At 46.8% G+C, this 20754-nt stretch overlaps 2 protein-coding genes across 6 annotated transcripts in view; both read left to right on the top strand.

The window, feature by feature from the left end:
- The first annotated feature begins 240 nt into the window (after positions 1-240).
- On the top strand, positions 241-5426 carry SNRPC (small nuclear ribonucleoprotein polypeptide C). Of its 2 annotated transcripts, none has more exons than XM_082330300.1 (6): positions 241-400; positions 686-728; positions 1189-1297; positions 2687-2776; positions 3429-3533; positions 4812-5426. In XM_082330300.1, the coding sequence occupies exons 1-6, from the start codon at positions 393-395 to the stop codon at positions 4934-4936; spliced, it is 480 nt and encodes a 159-aa protein (XP_082186426.1). In that variant the 5' UTR covers positions 241-392; the 3' UTR covers positions 4937-5426. The 2 variants fall into 2 exon arrangements, with proteins under 2 accessions (XP_082186426.1, XP_082186425.1); XM_082330299.1 differs by having other exon boundaries at positions 2684-2776.
- Positions 5427-7239: 1813 nt separating this feature from the next.
- BLTP3A (bridge-like lipid transfer protein family member 3A) overlaps positions 7240-20754 on the top strand; it is a 32617-nt gene continuing 19102 nt past the window's right edge. For all 4 annotated transcript variants that reach the window (XR_014230197.1, XM_082330296.1, XM_082330297.1 and 1 more), the window contains exon 1: positions 7240-7359. Coding sequence is in view for 3 of the 4 variants with exons in the window: in XM_082330296.1 (XP_082186422.1) it covers positions 7316-7359 (44 nt within the window). In the remaining variant the exon portion in view is untranslated. The remainder of the gene's footprint in view (positions 7360-20754) is intronic.

Raw genomic sequence — 20754 nt, 5'->3', positions numbered from 1 at the left:
TAGCGCACAGCTGCCGCGTGACGTGCGGGGCTCCCCGCCCCCAGCGCGGCCCCGGCCGGCCCAGGAGCCGCCTCCGCCGCGGCCCCGGGCCCCGCTCCGGAGGGAGCAGAACGGGCCTCAGTGGGCGCGGGGGGTGGTGACGGCGGCGCCCAGCTCTGACGTATTTGTGGGCGGAGGAACGGTCGTGTCACTGGGGAAGGGGCGGAGGGGAGCGGCGGGGGCTCTGCCTGCGAGGTGGGAAAAGCGAAGCGCGCCCGCAGCCTCTGTTGTCCCTCGCCGGCCGCCGCCGAGGCGCCGCGCCCGCCCTGCTGCGCCGCCGGTCCGCGGGAGCGGCGGAAGCTGTCGCTGCGCGAGTGCGTCACTTCCTGGCGGCGGCGGGCGCGGGGAGCACCATGCCCAAGTGAGAACCGCCTCGGCGGGCTCCGGGGCGGGGGCAGCCGGGGCCCGGGGCGGGCGCAGCTGGGGCTCGGTCGGTCCCCGGGCGGGGTTTGGCGCCGGCGGCGGGCGGTTCGTGCTCGTTCGAGCCTCGGGAGGCGCGGAAGCACGAGCGGGAGGGCGCGGGCCGCGCTGGGCGCGGGCAGGCCGAGCGCCGGGGCCGGTTTCGCCCAGCGCCTCGTCCCGCGGCGCCGTGCCTCCGCGCGCGGCGCGGGGCGGCTCCTCAGTGACCGGGGTTTTCCCTCTTCAGGTTTTATTGCGATTACTGTGACACGTACCTCACCCACGACTCCGTAAGTACTGGATCTCCGGCAGCGACTCCTCACCTCTGTCCAGTGCGTTAAAATTAAACTTAGGCGGGCTAAAGCCAGGTTACTTGAAATATTGCGGTGTCCCACTTGTTTGGCTTCTTTCCTCTCCTACTTCTTTGCAAAAGAGAAACAAGAACGGGAGGATTTTGAGTGCCACTAGCGCTCAGCAGCCAAGGGCGGCCGACGCTCGTGGCTGCCTGCGAGTGTTGCGGTGAGTTAGGAGATGGCTGGCTGGGCGTTAGGGCAACCTCTTCCACTTCAAGTGGAGTTTCAACACTTATGGTTTATATGTAAAGCACACCACCCGTCCTCTGAGTGGGCATGGAAACCGACCTGTTTTACACTGCTAAATTGCATCTCTTTAAAATTATACAATAGTTCCCAGTTAAATTTGGGTTTATGTGATATTGAGTAAGCTTTGCGTTTACGTGCTCTTTCTCAGCCCTCCGTGAGAAAAACCCACTGCAGTGGCCGAAAACACAAAGAGAATGTGAAAGACTACTATCAAAAATGGATGGAGGAACAAGCTCAGAGCCTGATTGACAAAACAAGTAAGGCTAATCCTTCTGTGACCCTGGATTGCTCTCCCGTTACTTCCCCTGTCTTCCTTCTAGCTGCTTTTCCTCCGTTCTTCCATGCTGATTCTTCCTCGCTTCCCTGATGAGTCTTTGCTCTGTGAATCGTGAGCGAAAACTTTGCTTAGAATCTGAATCTTGGAACTCGTCAGAGCGTGGGCTTCCGCGTAAGGGACTGAGGGCTCTGCCCCAGGGGCCGGTGCAAGCTGGCATTTACTGCTTTACTGTGTCTGAGAGGGTTGTAGATACCGCCACTGTTAGCACTGCTAGTAACATCATACAGGGTCACATAACACACCTTTGCTTTTTGGCTGTAGCACATTTATGTAAAGAGCATGAATAAGAAATCCAAAAGATGGGGAAATGGACATGAAAGTATGGATTATTAATTTTTTCTTTAAATGCTGTAGTTGCTTGCCCTGAGTTCTCTAGGGATATTGATTTTTTTTTTTTTTCCCTCTCATGCTGTTAAAGCTTGAATAAAGTGTGAAGTGTTTCCTTTGTCAGTTTATAGGGTGCTTGTCCTCTGAATAATGGTTCTTTTCTCTGTGAAAAGAAATACAAATGCCAGATTAACTTTATGGCAACTTGCTTTAGATCATAGAATATCTCAAGTTGGAAGGGATCCATAAGGATCATCGAGTCCAACTCCCTGCTCCTTGCAGGACTACCTAAAACTAAACCATATGACCAAGAGCGTCGTCCAGATGCTCCTTGAACTCTGACAGGCTTGGTGCCATGACCGCTTCCCTGGGGAGCCTGTTCCAGGGACTGAGCACCCTCTCACTCCGCCTTTTCCTAATGTCCAGTCTGGACTTCCCCTGACACAGCTTCATTCCATTCTCTTGTGTCCTTTTTCCTTGTGATGCTTCCAATTTTCACATCTTTTGCCTGCCTTCTGGTCAATTCCAGTCTTTTGAATTTCGTCTCTTCCCTTTCACATGTTTTTCATGCTTTTTGTCACCTACCTGAGTCATTGCCTTATTACCATTTTCAAGATAGCATGTCTTTACCTAATGATTCCAGGTGAAAGTTGCAGCTGCAAATCATGTGATGTATTTTCTCTACCATCCGCCTTCTTGTTAGGTGTGTGAAATTCATCAAGGAGCTCTCTAGTCTCAGCTGGAGTAATTACTGTAATAATTGTCTTCAAGAATAGCAGGTGCTTCCGCCATGACAAGCAGCATAAACCAGGGATTTGTTCCAGAGTTAGAACAACTGAGCGCGCAGCATGACGTGAAGTATGCTCTGACCGCGTGGCATGAGAAGGAAGATTGACGCAGGAGCTTCCTCAGCCTAGTAACTGGTTTTTCTCCTGGGATTCTTTCTTTCCTTTTTTTTTTTTCTTTTTCCCCCCCAATGTAGCGGCTGCATTTCAGCAAGGGAAAATCCCACCTACACCGTTCTCGGCACCACCTCCCGCAGGAGCCATGATACCACCTCCTCCCAGCATCCGTAAGTCTGACCTGGACAGTTTGTGACTGGGACGGCAGCCCTCTTGAGCTATGTTGTGTGTTTTGGGGACTTGTGAAGAAAAGTCCTTTTAGCTTGAAATTAAGCTAAGGCATTTTGAGCTCGTGAATATCAAAATGCCAGAGAATGCTTTGTAAGAGTGTTTTAGCAACCATCTTAACCTTTAGTTTGCCTTATTTTAGTAATATTGAGTACGTTGATAGAAGTGTGTGCCTCCTCATTACTTGCTAGCTGCCATGTGGATAGCTTCATTAGAAATTCCAGCATGGGGTGGTTTGTGGGTTTTTTTGTTTGTTTGTTTGTTTTTAAATAGAATAGGATTGATAACCACCTTTTGCACTTCAGCTGGCAAACAGCTGAGATACCTTTCTGCTTAGAGTCCCACTGTTGGAAGTGGTAGTTATCTGCATTAGGTATGCAAAGTTGGAAATAAGAGCTAGCATATTCTTTCTCTGGTCCACTTTTTGGCACCTGAAGTCAGAGTTGAAACTGCAAGTGAAGGCAGGTGGCTGTAAAGCAATCTAAGACACCTTAATTACTAAAATGTCCTGTAAAGTTTAATAACTGCTTCGCAGTGCATGTTGTTGGTGAATGTGAAAGCAGCCAGATGCGTAACCAATCTGTCTGTGTCCAGCTGGCCCCCCGCGGCCTGGCATGATGCCGGCCCCTCATATGGGTGGACCGCCAATGATGCCAATGATGGGCCCACCCCCACCGGGAATGATGCCAGTTGGACCCGGTAAGTCTGGGGACGGGTAAATCTCTGTAACGGAGCTACTGCGTGGTCTGGTTTGCAGGGTGTTTGGGTTACATTTTCTGTCTCACTGGGCAGTAGAGAGCTGTGAAAGGAACTCAGCGGAAAATGTGAAGCAGCTGCAGTGCTTGGGTGCTAGCTGTAGCAGTGCACTCCAGTTTATAGCTTGTGTCACCACTTCAGGCATCGTGTTAGACGCAGCGTGGATGGACAGCCCCAAGTGTCAAGCTGTGGAAGAATTTCAGTTTGCATATACTGTGTACGCACATTTGCTGATCTGTTATCTCTGCGTGGTGAGACATAAACCAGTCTTAAAACTGCTGAGTTCCTTTACTACTTGTTGAGAGTACTTACTAGTACAACTGAAATTAGCGTTCTGGTAAATTGTAGCTTTTCTACCTCTAGTCTTGGCAATGCAGTCTTTAATTGTTTAGGAATTCTATGTTTGTAGTGCTTCCATTTTTGCAAAAGGGGTACATCTCGGCACTAAATGAATTTTATTGTTTAAAATGTCTCAAGATAATGTGTTCCAGGGAAATGACATGCCTTAAAACGTTTTTTAGAGAACTGTAAAGGCAAACTAAAATGTCTTGATCCATTCCGCTTTTGAGCTTACTGGCATTTGAAGAATTCTCAGGGGACGTCTTATTGAAGCAGTTACTGGAACAAATCTAAAGGAATACACACGTGCACGCTAAAAGTAGTGAAGTGTCTTTGCAATTATTGTCTTGCTGGTAGAAGCTGTTCTTTAAGTGTTTTTTAAAGGCACAAAATACGTGCATAATCTGCGATATTAGGCAGCACAGTGGCTGCTTGAAAATAAATGGAGAAGTTGGATGGAAACCATTATTTCAGTGCTTTTTAGTAGAGCACCTGCTTTTCTTTGGTAATGCTGTTACCCAGCTGTAAGAAGTACATCAGTCTTTTTTCAAACATGCTTAACTGGAGGATTCCACACTTTTTTCCAAATGAACTTTCCAATTCAGTAATTAAGCTAGCATCTGAGTGTTTGAAAATAATTTATCAGTGAATATTGTCAAAAGTGGGCATATAACCCAGGAACTTGATTCTTCCTCCTCTGATTGCTGATACCCTTCAGGGAAATGCAATCCATCTCAGCCAGCTTCCAGATCAAAGCTTACAGACTTGTAAAATGAAAGTTCCCTGGAGGGTGGGGGAGAGAACCTGCTCGCTGTATTGATGTGACTCGGCAGTTGCTACTGCCCAGAGCTCTTCGCCAATGTCCTCTCTTTCCCCTTGTAGCTCCAGGGATGAGGCCACCGATGGGAGGACACATGCCGATGATGCCGGGGCCCCCGATGATGAGACCGCCCTCCAGACCCATGATGGTGCCAACCAGGCCGGGAATGACCCGTCCCGACAGATAAAGGTGGAAATGGAGCTACCTTTTCTTTTCCACATGATAAAATACCATAGACCTATGTCCCTAGGATTTTGTATTAAACCAGTGTGTAGAGGAAATCTGCTGTTACTTCAGATTGCAGACGGTTTGACCTAGATGCACACTGGACTGATGCTTTCGTACCTGGTCTGGGTTTTTTGGTGTTTTGTTTGTTTGTTTTTCCCCCCTATTGAATCGTAAAACAACAATAAAACTTAGATGCTGGTTTACATATGGAGAATCTCAGCCTTACTCTGTGTGTGGTTTTTCTGCCTGGCAGAAAGAGATGTCAGTTTTCTTTGCTCCCTCTCTACTTGTCTTGCACAGAATCTGTCAGTTTTGTTTTTTTTTTTTTTTCTCTCCTTAGTCCTTAGGTAGTCTCTCATTTTCATGTCGTACCCCTCAAGAGATGTATTATTATCTGCATCTTGAATTCTTGTTTCAAAACAAGTATGTGTGTGTTTAATAAAAAAAAACAAAAAAAGGTGATATCAGAAAAGACTGCAGTGATATCTCTAACTGGGGAGACTGCAACATTAAGTGACTTTACTAGGACAAAATAGGTTGAATTTAATAAAATGTTGATTCTCCACTGAGGGAAACAAAGAGATGCTGTTAAAAGGCTGCTTCTTACAGTAATTGTTTTAATGCTGCCGAACATATTTCTGCTTTTCTATTGCTACTGGGGCATTTGTGTGGACACAATTACTTACGTTATTGGAGTTGTTGCATCAGTAGTTATTAATGCTCAGTTCCCTTCTTAGCATAAAGGGATGTGGTGTTGAAGACATATCCCAGGCCCTTTAGTTTATTAAAAGGATTTTGCTTTTGATGAGCCGTGCGTAATGCAGGTGCACAATTCCAGTTGTATTAAAAGAATTTGTTCTGTCTGCATAACCATTGTCATCCATTTCAGTCTGCAGAACTGTCCAACTCATTCTTGGCATATTTGCATGTAATATGAAAGCGTGGGAGTGATTTGCATCTTTGAAGAAAATGTTTGGTTAGCAAAACTGTGAGGGCTCTTTTTCCGAGTTGCTCTCTGCTATGGGACAGGACAGTCCAACCATTTAGAGGAGATAATATTTTTAGGAGCTTGTGTGCTTTCAGCAATCTCCTGTAAAGAATATGGTGTAGCTGAGACATCAAATATTTAATAGCTCAATATTTAATAGCTGTTTTCAGCAAATACTGAGATGAGGCAAAAGTTAGAGGATGTTTTTATAATCAACCGTGCTGGGAGCAGACTTGTGCAGCACGCAGCGCTCGGGCTGGGCAGGCACGGAGGGGCTGCGGCACCCACGCCGGGGATTCTGCTGCTCTTGGCTGTCCTGTGTGTGACACCTCCCATGTCTGACACCGAGCGGATTGCAAGGAGCTGAAATGATTGTACCAGTGCATATCTTGAAAGCTGAATCTGCTGACTGGGGATGTGTCTCCCTGATCAATAATCTGAGTGTTTTTCAGCTTTATGTTGAAGCTGGGTTGCTTTTACATCAAGCATAGAACACACACCATCAGTGCATATTAATGACTTTTTCCTGGGGAAAAAATAGGCAGGAATTAGTGATGATCAGCACTGGACTTTTATCAAAGTTCAAGGCTTGTATGCCACTCGAGTTTCCCCCGCCTACTATCAGATTAAAACAGAACGTACTCAGTCGCCTTGAGCGACGCGCTCCAGGCCGGGCTGAGACCTCACGGCGTGTGAAATGGTCTAACGCGTCGCCATCCAGTTACAATGCAAACTTGAACTAAGTAGCACAGAAACGCCTTGAAATGAAGATTTTTTTTTTTTTTTTTTCATTCAGCAGCCTCACTGGGTACATTGTTTTATATTTAACATTTTATTTTTCTAGTGCCAGTGCCTCTCTTAAAAAAACTTATTTTTGGCTGGCTGGGATGGTCTTTGGAAGGGGTCTGTACAACGAGGAGGTGTGACACTAAGCTGGTTTGCGTGGCGTGGATTTTCACCTGCAGCCCCGCGGCTGTGACCAATTAACGTTATTTAACAGGGGCAAAGCCACGTCATTAAGCGCTGCCCGAAATCGCCGGTGCCCTCGCTGCCGGCCTTCCCCTGCCTTGCCGTTAGCCCCGGTGCACGGCGGGGGCGGGACGGTTCGGGCCGCAGCTCTGCCCGTGCCGGGGCTGTGTCCGTGTCCGTCTGTCTGTCTGTCCGTGTCCGTCCGTCCGTCCGTCCCGTGCCCCCGCCCCGCACGCGCGTGGCGTGCGGCTGCGGCGCTGGCGGGGGCCGCCAGGGGGCGCAGCGGGGCGGGGCGGCGGCGGCGCGGGGCGGGGCGGGAGGCGGTGGCGCCGCCGCGATGGGGTCCCGCCGCCCGCGGCCCTGAGCCCGCCGCCCCGCGGCATGGCCGGCATCATCAAGAAGCAGATCCTGAAGCACCTCTCCCGGTGAGGCGCCCGCGCCCCGTCCTCCTCCTCCTCCCGGGGGGGCTGCGGGTGAGGGAGGGCCCGGGCCTGCGGCGGGGCGGTGGGTGAGGGCCCGCGCCTGAGGGGCCGCTGTGGGGCTCGGGGACCGCAGGGCCCGGCTGGCGGCCCCGCTGTGGAGCTGCCGGGCCCGGGGGAGAGGGGGCTGAGGGCCCGGGGCTGTGGGTCCCGGGGGGACGGTCTGAGGGGCGGGGGCTGTGGGCCCGGGGAGCTGAGGGCCCGCAGGGAGCGGGCCCTGCCGCCCTCCCCTCAGGGCCGCGTCCTGCCGGGGTCCGGCCCCTCGGGCCCCCGGGCCGGCGCCCGGGCTGTGCGGGGGCAGCGGCGGAGGTTTCCCTCCCGGCCTGGCTCCCGCCGCTGCCGGCCGTGCCCCGCTGCCGGCGGCGCAGGGAAGCGGCGGGGCGGGCGGGTGTTCCCGCGGGGCTGCGTTTGCTGACCCCGCGGGGCGGCGGCGGGCCCGGGCTGCTTCCAGCGGCAGCTGCCGCTCGGCTGGGAGCGGGCGAGCGTGAGTAAAGTTAAAGAGAGGAGAGGAGCACGTAAACAGCGCAAGGTGCGCAGGGCGAGAAGGAATGCCGTCATGCCGATGCGCCTGGCGCGCGCCCGGGTGCCTGGCTGTCGATTTCGTTGGTGTTTTGTCATTTTCAATGAAGTTCCTTAAAGGCACCAAAAGGTGCGCTGAGGAAGGCCATCGTCTGCTCCCTGTGTGAGACTGCAGGTCAGTAAATACAGCTTCGGCTGGGGCTCTGCCACTGACTGGGGCTTTGACCTTGGGCAAATCGTGGTGCCTCAGTTTCCCCCTCGTTTGAAAGAAAAGAGCCACATGAGAGTTAGCGGTTGTCGTGTTATCTCACGGCCCCGGGCGCGTCCGCCCTCTGCATTGCTGAAAGATCAGAATAATATGATGAAATGTAAAGGTGGCATATCTCGGAGGGTGCTGATGAAGGCACAGCATTGCACAGTGCTTTTCCTCTCTGTGCTTTATGAGCTGCAGATGACCAAGTCCTTTGCATTTTTACTGGTGAAGAAGCTCGGATACAAAGCCAGGGGCTTGAAGTGACTTGTGCGGTGTTACATGGCATCAATGCTGAGCAAAAAATGAAGACCTGGGAATCCTGGTGCTCTGAGGCTGAATTGTCTCAGCTGCTCCGAGTCTGGTAGTAAATCCTGAGAGTTTCTAGAACCTCAGAAGAATCCCCACAAACTTTAAGCGAGCAGTCCCCTCAATAAAGTGTCTGTCTGCGGCAGTTCTGAGTCACTAGTTGCTCAGTACTCCAGCTTTCCAGGCAGTGTACCAAAAAGGAGCGTAAGAGAGGCTGCTGCTTGATCCGAACAGTGTGCTAATTTAAATGAATTTCTGCTAGACCTGACATCACAAATCTCCGAGCTTACTGTCTCATTCCACCTCAAATCGGCATGCCATGCTCGTTATGGATTCAGTGTTCTTATCAGGAGGCACTGAAGTATTCATAACAAGGAGAGGTGGATGAGAGCAGTTATTAATGGAGGCTGAAATAGAGCTGGGGTTTATTCCTAGGTACCGCTCCTCCTACGAGGAAAGAGTGTGTGTGTTGTTCTTATGGAGAATTCTCTTTCTTTAGATAAGTACACTTTTCTTGCTGTGGCTTTTACTTAATTTTACTTTTCAGTCTCCCTTACCTTGCACTGTTACAACACGTTCCTGCTCAAAGTGCCCCCTTTTTTCCCTCTGAGCGGGCTGGTTGGTAGTGTTCCGCTGTGTCTCTTTGTGCAGTTCCAGGGAGAACAGGGAGTCACGAAAAATTCTGGAGCTTTACCTGTTTCCCTGGTAGCTGGACTTACTCTGTTATTTGGGGTGGTTGGTCTGATCCTGCCTCTTGCATACATATTGTGGATGTTTTTCAGAAATGCATTTTGAACACAGTTTAATGCTGTATAAAAAAGATTATGTTTTTCCATTTGGGTTTTGTTTCCTCTAAATACCTCAGCCTCACACTCCCTTTGGGTCTTTCAGCTATGCTCATTTGCCCAGAAGAATTTCGCTACTGAATCATTAATCTGCCTTTATCTTCTGCTTTGCATTTGTATGTGAAATAATTCCTTGTTCCTCTTGTTATGTCTTCATTTGAAGTCATTTCTGCATGGGGTGTGTTTTTGTTCCTTTTCTATCTGGAAATTTGCAAGGGTCACGAGAGAGAGCAAGATCAGGGAAATATGAAAGAGTAATTTCACACCAACTGTTCAGATTAAGTGAATCACATGTCAAATAGGATGACAGTGGTCACTTGCAGTGATCTGTAAAGCTGGGCTTTGCCGCTAGTGACAGAGCTGAGTTACGAATGTATTTAGAAGGCTTAGCCTGTGTTGTGCTTTAGCAGCTTAAATTCCTAGAGCAGAAGAGTCTAAAAACTTGCAGTGCTTTCACCATCTGTGCTTTTCACTCCTTTGTCCTATATTTAGCTTGGAAAAGAAAACAGATTAGGTGGTTTCACTTTTTGGTTCTTCTACAGTGGCACATGGCTGCAGTACTGGGGCGGCAGATTCTGCAGGAGAACGTTTATAGCCAAACATCAAACCCTTATAGCTGGGACAAAGGGCTCTCCCTGCGAGCTGTCTGAAGCACCAGCTGCTTGCTGTGGGTTTGAACTTGAGTCTGGTTTGAACTCCTCTGAGGCTGTTCAGCAAGAGCAGTACTTTGGTTGTGTTTACCAGTCTGTAATTATTCATGGAAGCGCATCTATTGCTTTAAAATAAAAACAGTGATTTGCTTTTACCTCTTTCTCGTTTTGTTTGAAAGTGTGCCCTTTTAATTGTCATTTGTTTGTTTTTTGTTTTTTTTTTGTTTTGTTTTGTTTTTTTGTTTTGTTTTGGTGTTTTTTTTTTTTTTTTTTTAAATAGTGCTCAGTACAGCTGTAGTAGGTGCTTGATCTCAGAGTATTATAAAGGTGGCATTTATCCCCATTTGGTAAACAGGGAAACTGTGGCAAGCCAAACTGCCCAAACTTACTATAATGCATAAGGGTTTGAGTTCTCAGCACTGCAGTGGAAATCCTTATCCAAATTATTTAATTTCATTAGGAAGCTTTTATCCATTGCTGCATCTGACAACCGCTTTGTGACATTTTCTTTTATTACACGTGTTAAAACGTGAGCTTGTGGAGTAATAGGCCCTAATAGGCCATCTAATTGTGCACATTACATGGTTTCCAGAGGGAATGGAACATGTAATCCTTCTGTTTGCAAGAAAAGAATAAAAGTTAGGTGGAGAAAATAATCAGATAATAGCTTCGCTTGCTGCAGTTTCAAAGGGCCAATATGAAAGAGCCACTGAGTCAGAAGCCTCTGAAAGAAATAAAAGCTGGTGTCAGCAGGGGAGCTGGGGTGGGGTGTTGGGAGCAGGTTTGAATGCAGGGGAAGGAAACCACAAGTGTATCTAGCTTTGACAGGGGCCCTGGAGAACTGCAGCTGAGGAGGAATGTCAGGAGTCTCTGAACGTAGAGTGAGAAGGAAGCAGAGGAGAAATGAGAGAGAAAAATCGGCTGAGGTAGCACCAGCACTATCGCTAAGAAAATACAGAGGAAAACCAGTCTGGGAAATGAAACCTGTTTGCAGAGGGAAGAGTGTGGTGCTTGAGCCGCCAGTCCAGGCAGCTGGCCCAGTTGATAAGAGACGTGCACAACAGAAATGTAGGTGATACTGGGCTGGTGGCTTTGTCTTTGCTAGAGCCGTGCTTGTAGAAAGGGCCTGACGCTCACAGAGACCCTTTCCCGAGTTTATGAAGTACTTGAGTGCCACTGGGTTTTTGCTCTGTTTTATTCCCCATCTGTTACACTGGATTACTAGGCACGTAGGATCTCAGCTGCTGTTTCGTGTGTTGGTCAGGACAGTATGTGCAAGGTGCTGTGTTGCTGTAGAGGAAGACTGGGAACTGTGGAAGGGATTAAGATGGTGTTTGTAGCAAGGTTTTCTGTGTCATTTCTGTCACTTTGCTTTGCTTCTGTTGGTTGGTTTCCTCCTTTGCTGGGTTTTGGAGATTGCTGAATGACAGGTAACGCTTTTGGACTTTTGTCACTTCTTCTCCGTCCCGATGAGGAAGACGAGGCATGGCAGAAGTTGGCAGAACTGTCTTTCACAGCATAGTATTGCAGCCACCTTTTTGGATAAATAAGACGGGCTTTAGGAACAGTATATTAAATAATCGTAGAAACAAAACAGTTGAGTAGCACGTGCACGGTGTAATACTTTGATGCTTGTAGATGTAGGTCAAGTACACAGCCAGAAGAAACAGCATCGTGTAACTCCTTATAAATTGTACTGCATCGTAGTAGAGCCTTTCTTCTCAGTGCCCAGTGGTTTAGGCCATATATCCCTTTTTCCAGACAAGATTGCCTTTACTCCTCCCCTCTTTCATTTGCAATTGCACCTAGTCCTTGCAACAGATAAAACCATTGCTAGTAGATAAGCAAAAATATCAGGAAAGCCTGTAGTGTATCTTTAGTTTCTTCTAGATCTATTTAGCAGTTAGGAACATGTGGGTGTTGTGGAGTGTGCTGAGCTAGGAACGCGTAGGCTTCTGTGGGCTGTTGTTTCATAACTTGGATGTCAGAATCTCAGGATCCCTTCCTGGCCCTAAAAGTTCATTTGGTATTATCCCTTCCACGCGGTTGTGCCACTTTCCTGCCACATGCAAAGAATTCAGAGCTGGCTCCAAGACCCAGAGCTGCTCCCTGCCTGTTCTGTAGCATTACTGCGTTAGCTCTTCAGTTAGTCTTGGAGCTGTTTGTGCCTCTGTGCTCAAAAGTGTGTGATCGCCTTGCCTGTCCTCTGCCCATCCCCACCATCAAAGACATGCTCGCAGGCTAAGACAGGACAAAGAAAGGATAAATGTTCCAATCTGGAAATCACTATAAGAAAACACAGTCTGAGTTCTCCGGTCTGTTTACTTCTCACTTGTCCTGAAGTGTTTTGCAGCATCGCTGCGTGCTCGAATGCTGAGATGCAGCTGTGCCCTTGCAGTGACAGTCAAAGTGATGGCACATTCAGTTAGTAAAATGTGTTGGAAGACCTCTGATTTAGAAACACGTCAGTATAAGGTGTGTGCTTATTGCTTAACCCTTCAGGTTTCTCTGAGTTTCCTGACCTTAATTCTAAATTAACTGGAAGAAATCTAAAGAGCATGGTGGGTAGGGAGGAAAGCAAGGAAATTGCATCTGGGAATGGCCTGATGAAGCTACAGAATCATGGAGTGATTTAGGCAGAAGAGACCTCTGGAGAGCCTTTGCCTGGGACAGAGTCTCTTTGCTAGAATTGAGACCCAACATTGCAATTTTGGCTTCAGCTGCTTTAATATCCTCCTTCAGTGATCAGGGAAGTTTCTACCGCTGAAGACGATAATTTGCCTAAAATAGCTGTTGCAGCTATGGGAAATATGTGAAACCACGAAGCTGCTAGCAGTTAAAAATGGATGATAAAAAAGCCATTACTTTTCCATCTGCGAAGCATTCGGTTCCTGCTTTTCAGTGCATTCTGTTCAGCCAGGTAATAATTTCTTCGGTGCCCAAGTGCCACAAAGCACACAAGTTGGAATCCAAAGCATGAAGGCTTGAAAAACAAATTCTGTAGCTAAAGCCCAAAATAACCCCCTCCTGCAGCCGGCACTCGGACAAACAACAGCAGAGGAGGGATGTGGTGGTGTTCTCACACCTGCAGGGGCTTGCACGCATTTTGGCATGGCTGAAGAGGACTTGAGCAACACAAGTATGTTGCAGGGAGCAGGTAACCCAGGTGTGGATAACCTCTCTGAAATTCTAAGTTCTACATCTTGATCTTCAAGTGGCTGAGAGCAGCAGGATACGTCTCAAAAGGTGGGAGGGTTTGGGGACAGATGGGAGATGCCCGCAGCTCACCCGCTGCAGTGCTGCCTTGGGTATGGTATGCAGTTGGGTCTGGAGGGCAGTCGACAGTCTGGTGCTTCGTGTGGCTATAGGGAAGTCACTTAATCATTTGGTGTCATAATTTCCCCAGCAGTTAAGTAGAGATAATACTAATGAGCCAGTTTGTACATTGCTCTGAACGTAGCCCTGGGAACACTGGCAAATAGAAGCAGTTTTGAGAATGGGGAGGAAACAGTTTGTAGCACAAAACTCTGAGCCAATTCTAAGAAAGATGTTTTGTCAAGTCTCCTGCCCAGCAGCGGCTGCTATTTTGCAGGCCATCAGGCAGAGCTCCTGAGGTATCCAGCATTGAACCACCGGTAATAAGTTTGTCTCTGAAGTTCTTACATGCTGTGTCTAGCAAAGCATTTAAGGCTGGATGCAAACCCTTTAGCATTGTAATTTGGAAATTTCTTATTTTCCTAGTACATTTTGATGGCTTTTTTACTTTTAAAAATTTTAATATTGAGGAATTGTTGATGGAAAGACGGAACCCTAGGCTATTATGGAATAAAGTAATAAGCAGCTACCACTCTTCGTTCAAGACAGGGGCGGGAAAAGAGAGTGTGCGCATAACAGGACGTGGCATTTTCCTTTCACAGAGTGTAATCTCTAAAATCAGCGTTGCTATGCTGCAGTTTACCAGAAGAACTAAATTGTCAGTTTTACGAAGTGTGTGTCAGCTGCTGGATGCAAGGTGTTTCCAACCACTTCCACTCGGCTCAAGAGAGAAGCATGTGCCGTTTCTGGAATGCTAAATAGACTCTTGTTGCAGCAAAAATAAATTGCCCTTCAATAGCTCAGGAGGAAAATGTGGCTGGATATATCCTCGCATCAGCTGCTGGCTTTTGCAGAGCCTTGCGCTGGCTGCATGGAACCTCTCCACACTGCTGCTACTCTTCAGACTGAGTGATGGGTCAGGAAAAGGGGCTGTTGGACGTGACTCTTCTCCCCTTGTCTTATTTCTCCTAGGCTCCTTGAGCTTTTACCTCCTCTGCAGCTGCTCAGTTGAGTCTGAATTATGTAATAATCTGTTGTTTTCTGCAGGCTGGAAACAAAAATGCAGATTGTGTTGCAGGGTGAATAATTTGTTAAAATCTGAGAAGTGGGGCTCCTGACTAGTGCATTTATTTATATGTTTCTTCCTAGTTTTCTTTTGTGTGTTATTATTTGCTTGAGGTTTGGTCTTGGGAAGTTCCCTGGCAGCTGACGAGGGTTTGCATTCCAGGTTTCGGAGCATGGGGCAGCTGGCATTTAAACTTCACTGAGCTTCCAGCCGATGAGCTAGAAATAGTAAAACAGTTCCTCAGCGAGGTGGAGTTCAACCCCTGCCAAAACCCCAGCCTCTCTTCCTTTCAGATTAGTTTATGGTTTGCTTTACAGATCTCCTAGTACCAAATTAGTTGACAGTAGGTGTGATGCAAGAGGCGGACCTAGTCTGGAGCCTTTGCAGTTTTCCAGTATTCAGAATGCTTAAGAGTTATTTCTGTTTGGGACAAGAAAGTGTCCTCAGGGGCCTAAGTAAGTGAGGATGCAGACTTCAGGAAGGAGTGAGCTGATGTTCATGCTTTGTGTAATAGTTCGGTCTCGTCCTGTTCTGTTTGGAAATGTTATTTTTTTTTTCTCTGCAAGTTTAACTTTGAATTGAATTTCTAAGTCTTTTTACCTTAGCCATGTTGTATTGCAATAGATAACTTGAAGCGAAGACAACTGATTACTCATAAAGATGTTTTGTGGCCCATGTGAAACTGCATTTGGCTTTGGATGGTTGAGTGGTCCAGCCTTTTATTCAATGTAGTTGAAGCATGGAAAAACAGAAAGCTGATAATTTAAAGCCACCAGTGGCATGTGTGTACAGGCACATCGATGCGCTTAAATCCACCCTGACAAGGAGCCTACCAGTGTAGTGCTAAAGGCTGTTCCCAGGTTACACGGTAACGTGGACAGAGTTTGTTGTGTAACTTAAGTAGGGCCAAGTCATCAGGCTTATTGCACTGGGTCCTCTTTGTCCGCAAAGGAAAATATTACTGCCTACCAGTATATCTAGGGCACACCACTACTGTATGCAGTGTAGAGCTGGAGTTAGGGAGATTATTTTCAATAATAAGACATGGTGCTTTCTGTCTTCTAAACAATTTGTTAGCTTGGTATTGATCAGATTCTGTTAAATTCTAAATGGCTTTATACTAAGTTGGTATGATACCAACTAGATTAGTACTAGATACTATCTAATACTGTGCATAAATTAGTCTTGTCTTCTGCTAATTCAGTATGTTTCTCTTCCTTGTCTGCAACTCTGAATCTCTCGATCTTGAGTAGTACTGTGCATGCTCACCAGATTACTCCACAGTTATACCAAAACCTTGAGTAAGTAAAATGGCTTTTCTTCCTGAAAGGGCTTTTACTACTTCTTCCTATGTGTCTCTGAGGCAACTGTTTTTTCCCTTTTTACAGAAGTTTTGATCACTTGCCTGGTTTTATTTCCTCAAAAATTATTTTTCAGTTCATTCTCAGACACGTATCTTGCTGTTAAAGCTTCTGCTGCTGTCTTCCTTGGAAGTTTTCCTGTATTTGGAAGTCACTGACCTTTTCTTTTACTAGTCATGAACCTTTTTTTCCAAGTAAACATGCTCTTTGGCTTCTGAGATAAGAAGGTTTAATATGGGGGGAAATGTCCTATCATAGAGATTGTTGGACTGCAGAAGATCTTCCCAAGGAAGATGGAAATCCCATTAAATGGCCTGTCCAAAACCTAACCAGAGAATGCTCTGGGAAAGATCTTGGGTAAGGAGCAAATCTGCACTGGCCAGAATATAGTTTTTTCCATGTCTAATTTCTGTCCTTCTGCCATAGTTGCCTAGATTACGTATTTGTGTTAACAAATTAAAGCAGAAAATCTTCATCTCATCCCTTGCTGTTACTCTTATGAAGGCACAAACCTTGTCTGCAGCAGTTTCCCTGGGGCCCTCAATATTGCTTGCCTGTTTCCAGATTGCAGCTGACAAGTTACTCCCTTCCTGGCTTACTTGCGTTCTGAGTATTTTTCCATCTGCAACTGTGGCTAGTATTGCGAGCCATACAGTTACTTGCTTCTGCCAATAGATGATGCTTGTCATTAAGTAAAATCAAGGTCACTGGTGTATTGCTAATTAGTTCTCACATATAATAACCATAGTAACAAAGATATTAATAGAAATGGATGTGTTTAGCTGTAGGTAGTGGTTGCATACAATAGACAACGATTACTGAATAACTGCAGAAGAAGCTGAGGCAGAAAATCAGAAGCTACTGATGAGAGGGTTCCCGTACCATGTGGCAGCAAGGAAATGAGAGATGGATCTGAAAAGAAGTTTTATGATTTCAGACATCTTCTCCTGACATTATCTGTCTATGTATTTGCTCAGTTGGAGACAGTGTGGCCAGACAGCTACAAATGTGAACATAAATTTATTATTTATGATTATAGCCTGGCTTCGGGCCAGCAATCAGATTTGGCCAAGCTCCCTCTTGCAATCAGTGAGTTTGTGGCCTCTGGATATGCAAGCTGATGAATCGGGCAGTCATTCTTTTAGTAGTGACATCATTTTTTTAATGTATATTCAAGCTGATGATTGACCAAATAGAATGACACTCTTGTGCCTTCCCCATTTAAAACATGAAATGAGGCTTCAGAGCAAATCAAATCATGATCTCAGAAACTTCCCAAGAAAGCTGAGGGTTTCTGTAAAGAACATCATTCTTCTAGGCCAAATCCCAAGAAGGCGTTGAGGTTTAAATGAGCTGGGTGTTGTTAGCTTCTTAGGAAAGACTGAGACCTTCAGTCTGCTATGAAATTAGGATAGCATTGTTAATGACTGTATCTGTCTGCTTCTTACGAACATTGATTGAGAACCCTAATGCTCATGTCATCTAAAGTGGAAAGAAACAGTGGGAAACAGACGGTAGGGAAAACTTCTCCGCCAACCACTGGGCTAAGTAAGAGGCTTGACCTAGCGGGACTTCCCTAGCTATAGCTGTGGCAAGCTTCTGGCTTGTATTTTCCATTGTGGTGATTGTGAATGCAGCAAGACCTTTTTGTGCACTTGAAGGCTTTCTATGGATGCTGGTGGCTGCGACGGCCCGTTTGGCTCTTGCGCAGCAGACCAGCTTCTGGCTGGCAGACACTTTCAGAGACAAAATGTTGCTCACAGTATTGTTGGTGTGGACGTATGCGTGCTCATGTAAGTGTACACAGATGCAAAATGCCCTTGTGACTCTGCACTGACAATTCCATAGAAGACAGAAAAAGGTTTTCTGGTTTGACTTTTGTCATGGTAATCCTGGCAAGCTCAAAAGGAGTGCTGTCCTTTGAGTTTACTGGCTTAGTGCTACGTGACTTCTGTTAGAGTTGCAAAAAAAAAAAAAAAAAAAAAGTACAAATATCCCACAGTCAGATTTCCTAATAGCTACCATTTTCATTCACTTTTCTCTAAGCCAGCAATCCATGCTGCCAAAAATGTTACTGTTGATGAGTATGAATGGAGCAGGTCTGCCAACAAACATCTAAAATTGTCTGCTCTCACTGCGTTTTCCTTCCCCAACAGTGACCAAAGCAGTTCCTTTCAAGAAGTAATGAAGATTTGACATCTATGAACTACCGAGTTCATAGGCACACTTCATCTGTTTTCCTCTGCTCCCACATGGACTCATCCACAGGTCACAGTCCCTTTGACTCGAGTTCATCTATCATGCATTATATGTATCAAAATGTCTTAAATGTGAAGATTATTCCATTTTAAGACCTCAGATTCCTTTACAGGGGGAGAAACTGAGAGCAGAGGACTTGGCAATAGGCATACCTTCAGGAATTTTGACTGTGTGGTTTAAAAGAGATAATTTGTTTCAGTTCTAGATTTTTGTTTACAAAACTTGCAGCTTCTGTTGTCCCATCATCGGTGAGGTCCGTAACCTCTCCTTCGTGGGTGGAACGGCACATCGTGGTGCATCTGGAATGCCTCATGAACAGGATTCTTCTGTAGAGTCTGGTAGTACTCGTGGTAGTTTTCTCACCTGTTCAGCAGGATTTCTGCAGCCTTCCCCCATAGGTGATTATAAATAGTTGCTTGTTTTTAGCTAGATCGTGTTTCATACCACTCTCTCCACCAGTGTCCTGTTTCACAGCTTTAGTATCCTTTCACTCTGTTACTGTTTTTTTTGATACACATGCCCGCTAAATAAAAGTAATTTCCTGGTTCAGGCGTGTCCTTATATTTTGCTCCTGCATTACCAGCTGAAAGCAGCTTCCCCACCTAAGCATGCTTAGCCCAGGATGAGGACTTGAGACACCAGGGTTTTGATCCTTGCTTTACAAGTGTGAGAAAGCTGCTCCGCACCTCAGCCTCTCCCCACCTGTAAGCTGATCGCTACCCACAGCAGCCTGTGAGCTTAACAGTGACAAGTGCTTTGTATTACCTACCTGTTCAGGTTGTATTTGTTTTATTCTTAGCATCCAATCCCAGTGGATATGATTGCAACAGCTTTCAACAGAGCTGGTTCACTAACGCAAGACAAGGATACTCACGTGTTGCCTCTGGGGATATTTGGTCTAATTTTCAACAGTGTCTTGAGATTATGGGTGCTCACGACAGGACTCCAAGCGCAGACCTTACAGACACTCAGCCTGTCCCTGCATCTCCCCTCCAGTGGCGCAGCTGCTGTAGCACGCTCTGGAATATGTTGTTTCTTTGTACAGATGCTGAGAAGCAGTGTTGAACTTGGCTGCCTTCCTGGGTGTGTTTAAACAAGAGGGCCTCCGGTTAAAGGGAGTAATGAGTTTAAAGTGAATGTGTCAGCCTGAGATGCTGGCAGGTGTGTTATAAACTCAGTCTTTAATCAGCTGTCAGTGTGTACCTTCGGCTCGGGGAGGGAAGTGACAGCATGACACAGTAAATGTCTGACTCAGGCTTCTGTGGCAGCAGGAGACTCTACAGGAGCAGGGATCAAAGTAAAAAGCAGTGGTAGGCAAACTCACAGCTGTTTGTGCCATCTTCCTCTTCTAGGAGCTGCTGCATCGGTAGCGTAGGGTTGACATCAGTGGCTCTTCACTGTCTGTCAGACTTCCTCCTAACAAAACGTTCACTTTGGAAAGGCACTTTTCCTCCAGGAAGCCCTGGGTTGGCTGACCAGCAGCTGCTCTGGCGTCTCAGCCAGTTTTGTACTATACCTCGTGCTCCTATGGTGGCCACATCAGCTGCCAGCCCAGCAGTGTTGCTCTGGTTGCTGCTCCCCTCCCCTCTTTGAGCAATGACTTTGTTCAAGATGCCCTTTGTGCCTTTCACAGAGAAGCAGCCCATGCTGCTGGTGCAGGGAAAGGAGAGAGAATGGCAGCGTGTGACTAACTGTGAACCTAATCCTGCTTACGCTGACAATAGGGTCTTTCTTTCTCTTCTGCTTTCTGGACCGCGGTACAGAATTAGAATTAGCATTAGCATGGAGGAATGTGTGGCTTCAGTAGTGGATAAGTTGTTTGGCAGGAAGTCTTCAAGTTTGAATCCTGTGACTGCGGAGTGTCCTGACACAAGCTGCCTCGTTCCCTTGGTGGTGGCCCCTTCTGCACAGAAGGGTTGTTCGATGAAGACAGCCGTCCCGGTGAGCTGTTGCTGACACACATACAGCCTCTGTGGTATAGTGCCCTCTAAACTGGCTCTTCTGGTTCCTTAGGGGCCACGGTGGTTTTAATGAAGTCAGATGTTTTCAGATTTGCCCCAGAATACGCTGTTCTTGAGCAGCCCTGCTGAAATTGTTTCATCCATTGCATTTAAATCTCAGATGCACGAGGGATCTGAAGATACAAGGCTGCATACAAGGGAGGTGGAAACAACAGAAGCCCTTGGGAGGAGGAATTGCAACCAGAGAGAGCAGCAGCTGCTGGTTGCCAAAAGGAGGAGGACGACGGGAGCTTGGGCTGGTCACTGGGGAGGGGAGTTAGGTTGCATGCTTGGACCTGCTGACCAAAGAGCAGGCTGGATTGCAAGACTGGTGTTTAAAGAGGCAGCTGTAATTTATTAGTGATCTTTTACTTCCCTGTGTCAAAAACTTCAAAAAGAATCTAGATAATTAAGCTTTTCACCACTGATATGGCACTTCTGGGGGGAGTAAAATTGCTGCAGTTTGGCTTTGGTTTTCATTGGTTTTGTCCTAGGGCAATTTTGCTGGTTTCTAGGTTCCCAGTGCTTTAGAAGGAATTTTGAGTTTCTCAAACTTGAATTTGATTTAAAACAAAAACCAACCGAACAAAAAAAGCCCTTCAAATGTCAAAGCATAAAGACATTTTTTTCTGGAGCAACCAACATGCCCTGGGTTTAAAAATGTCAGAAAGGGTTTAACAAAACAGCAAGCATATTCTTATCCTTAAAACAGCTCTCCTAAAGGCTCCTCTAGTCTCAGCAGCTTTGCTGGGGGTTGTTTTTAGTCT

Source organism: Platalea leucorodia (genome assembly GCF_965183815.1).
Source record: "Platalea leucorodia genome assembly, chromosome: 19".
In the NCBI taxonomy this organism is placed as follows: Eukaryota; Metazoa; Chordata; class Aves; order Pelecaniformes; family Threskiornithidae; genus Platalea; species Platalea leucorodia.
Note: the sequence above shows the minus strand (reverse complement) of the source record. Positions and strands in the feature narration are given on the sequence as shown.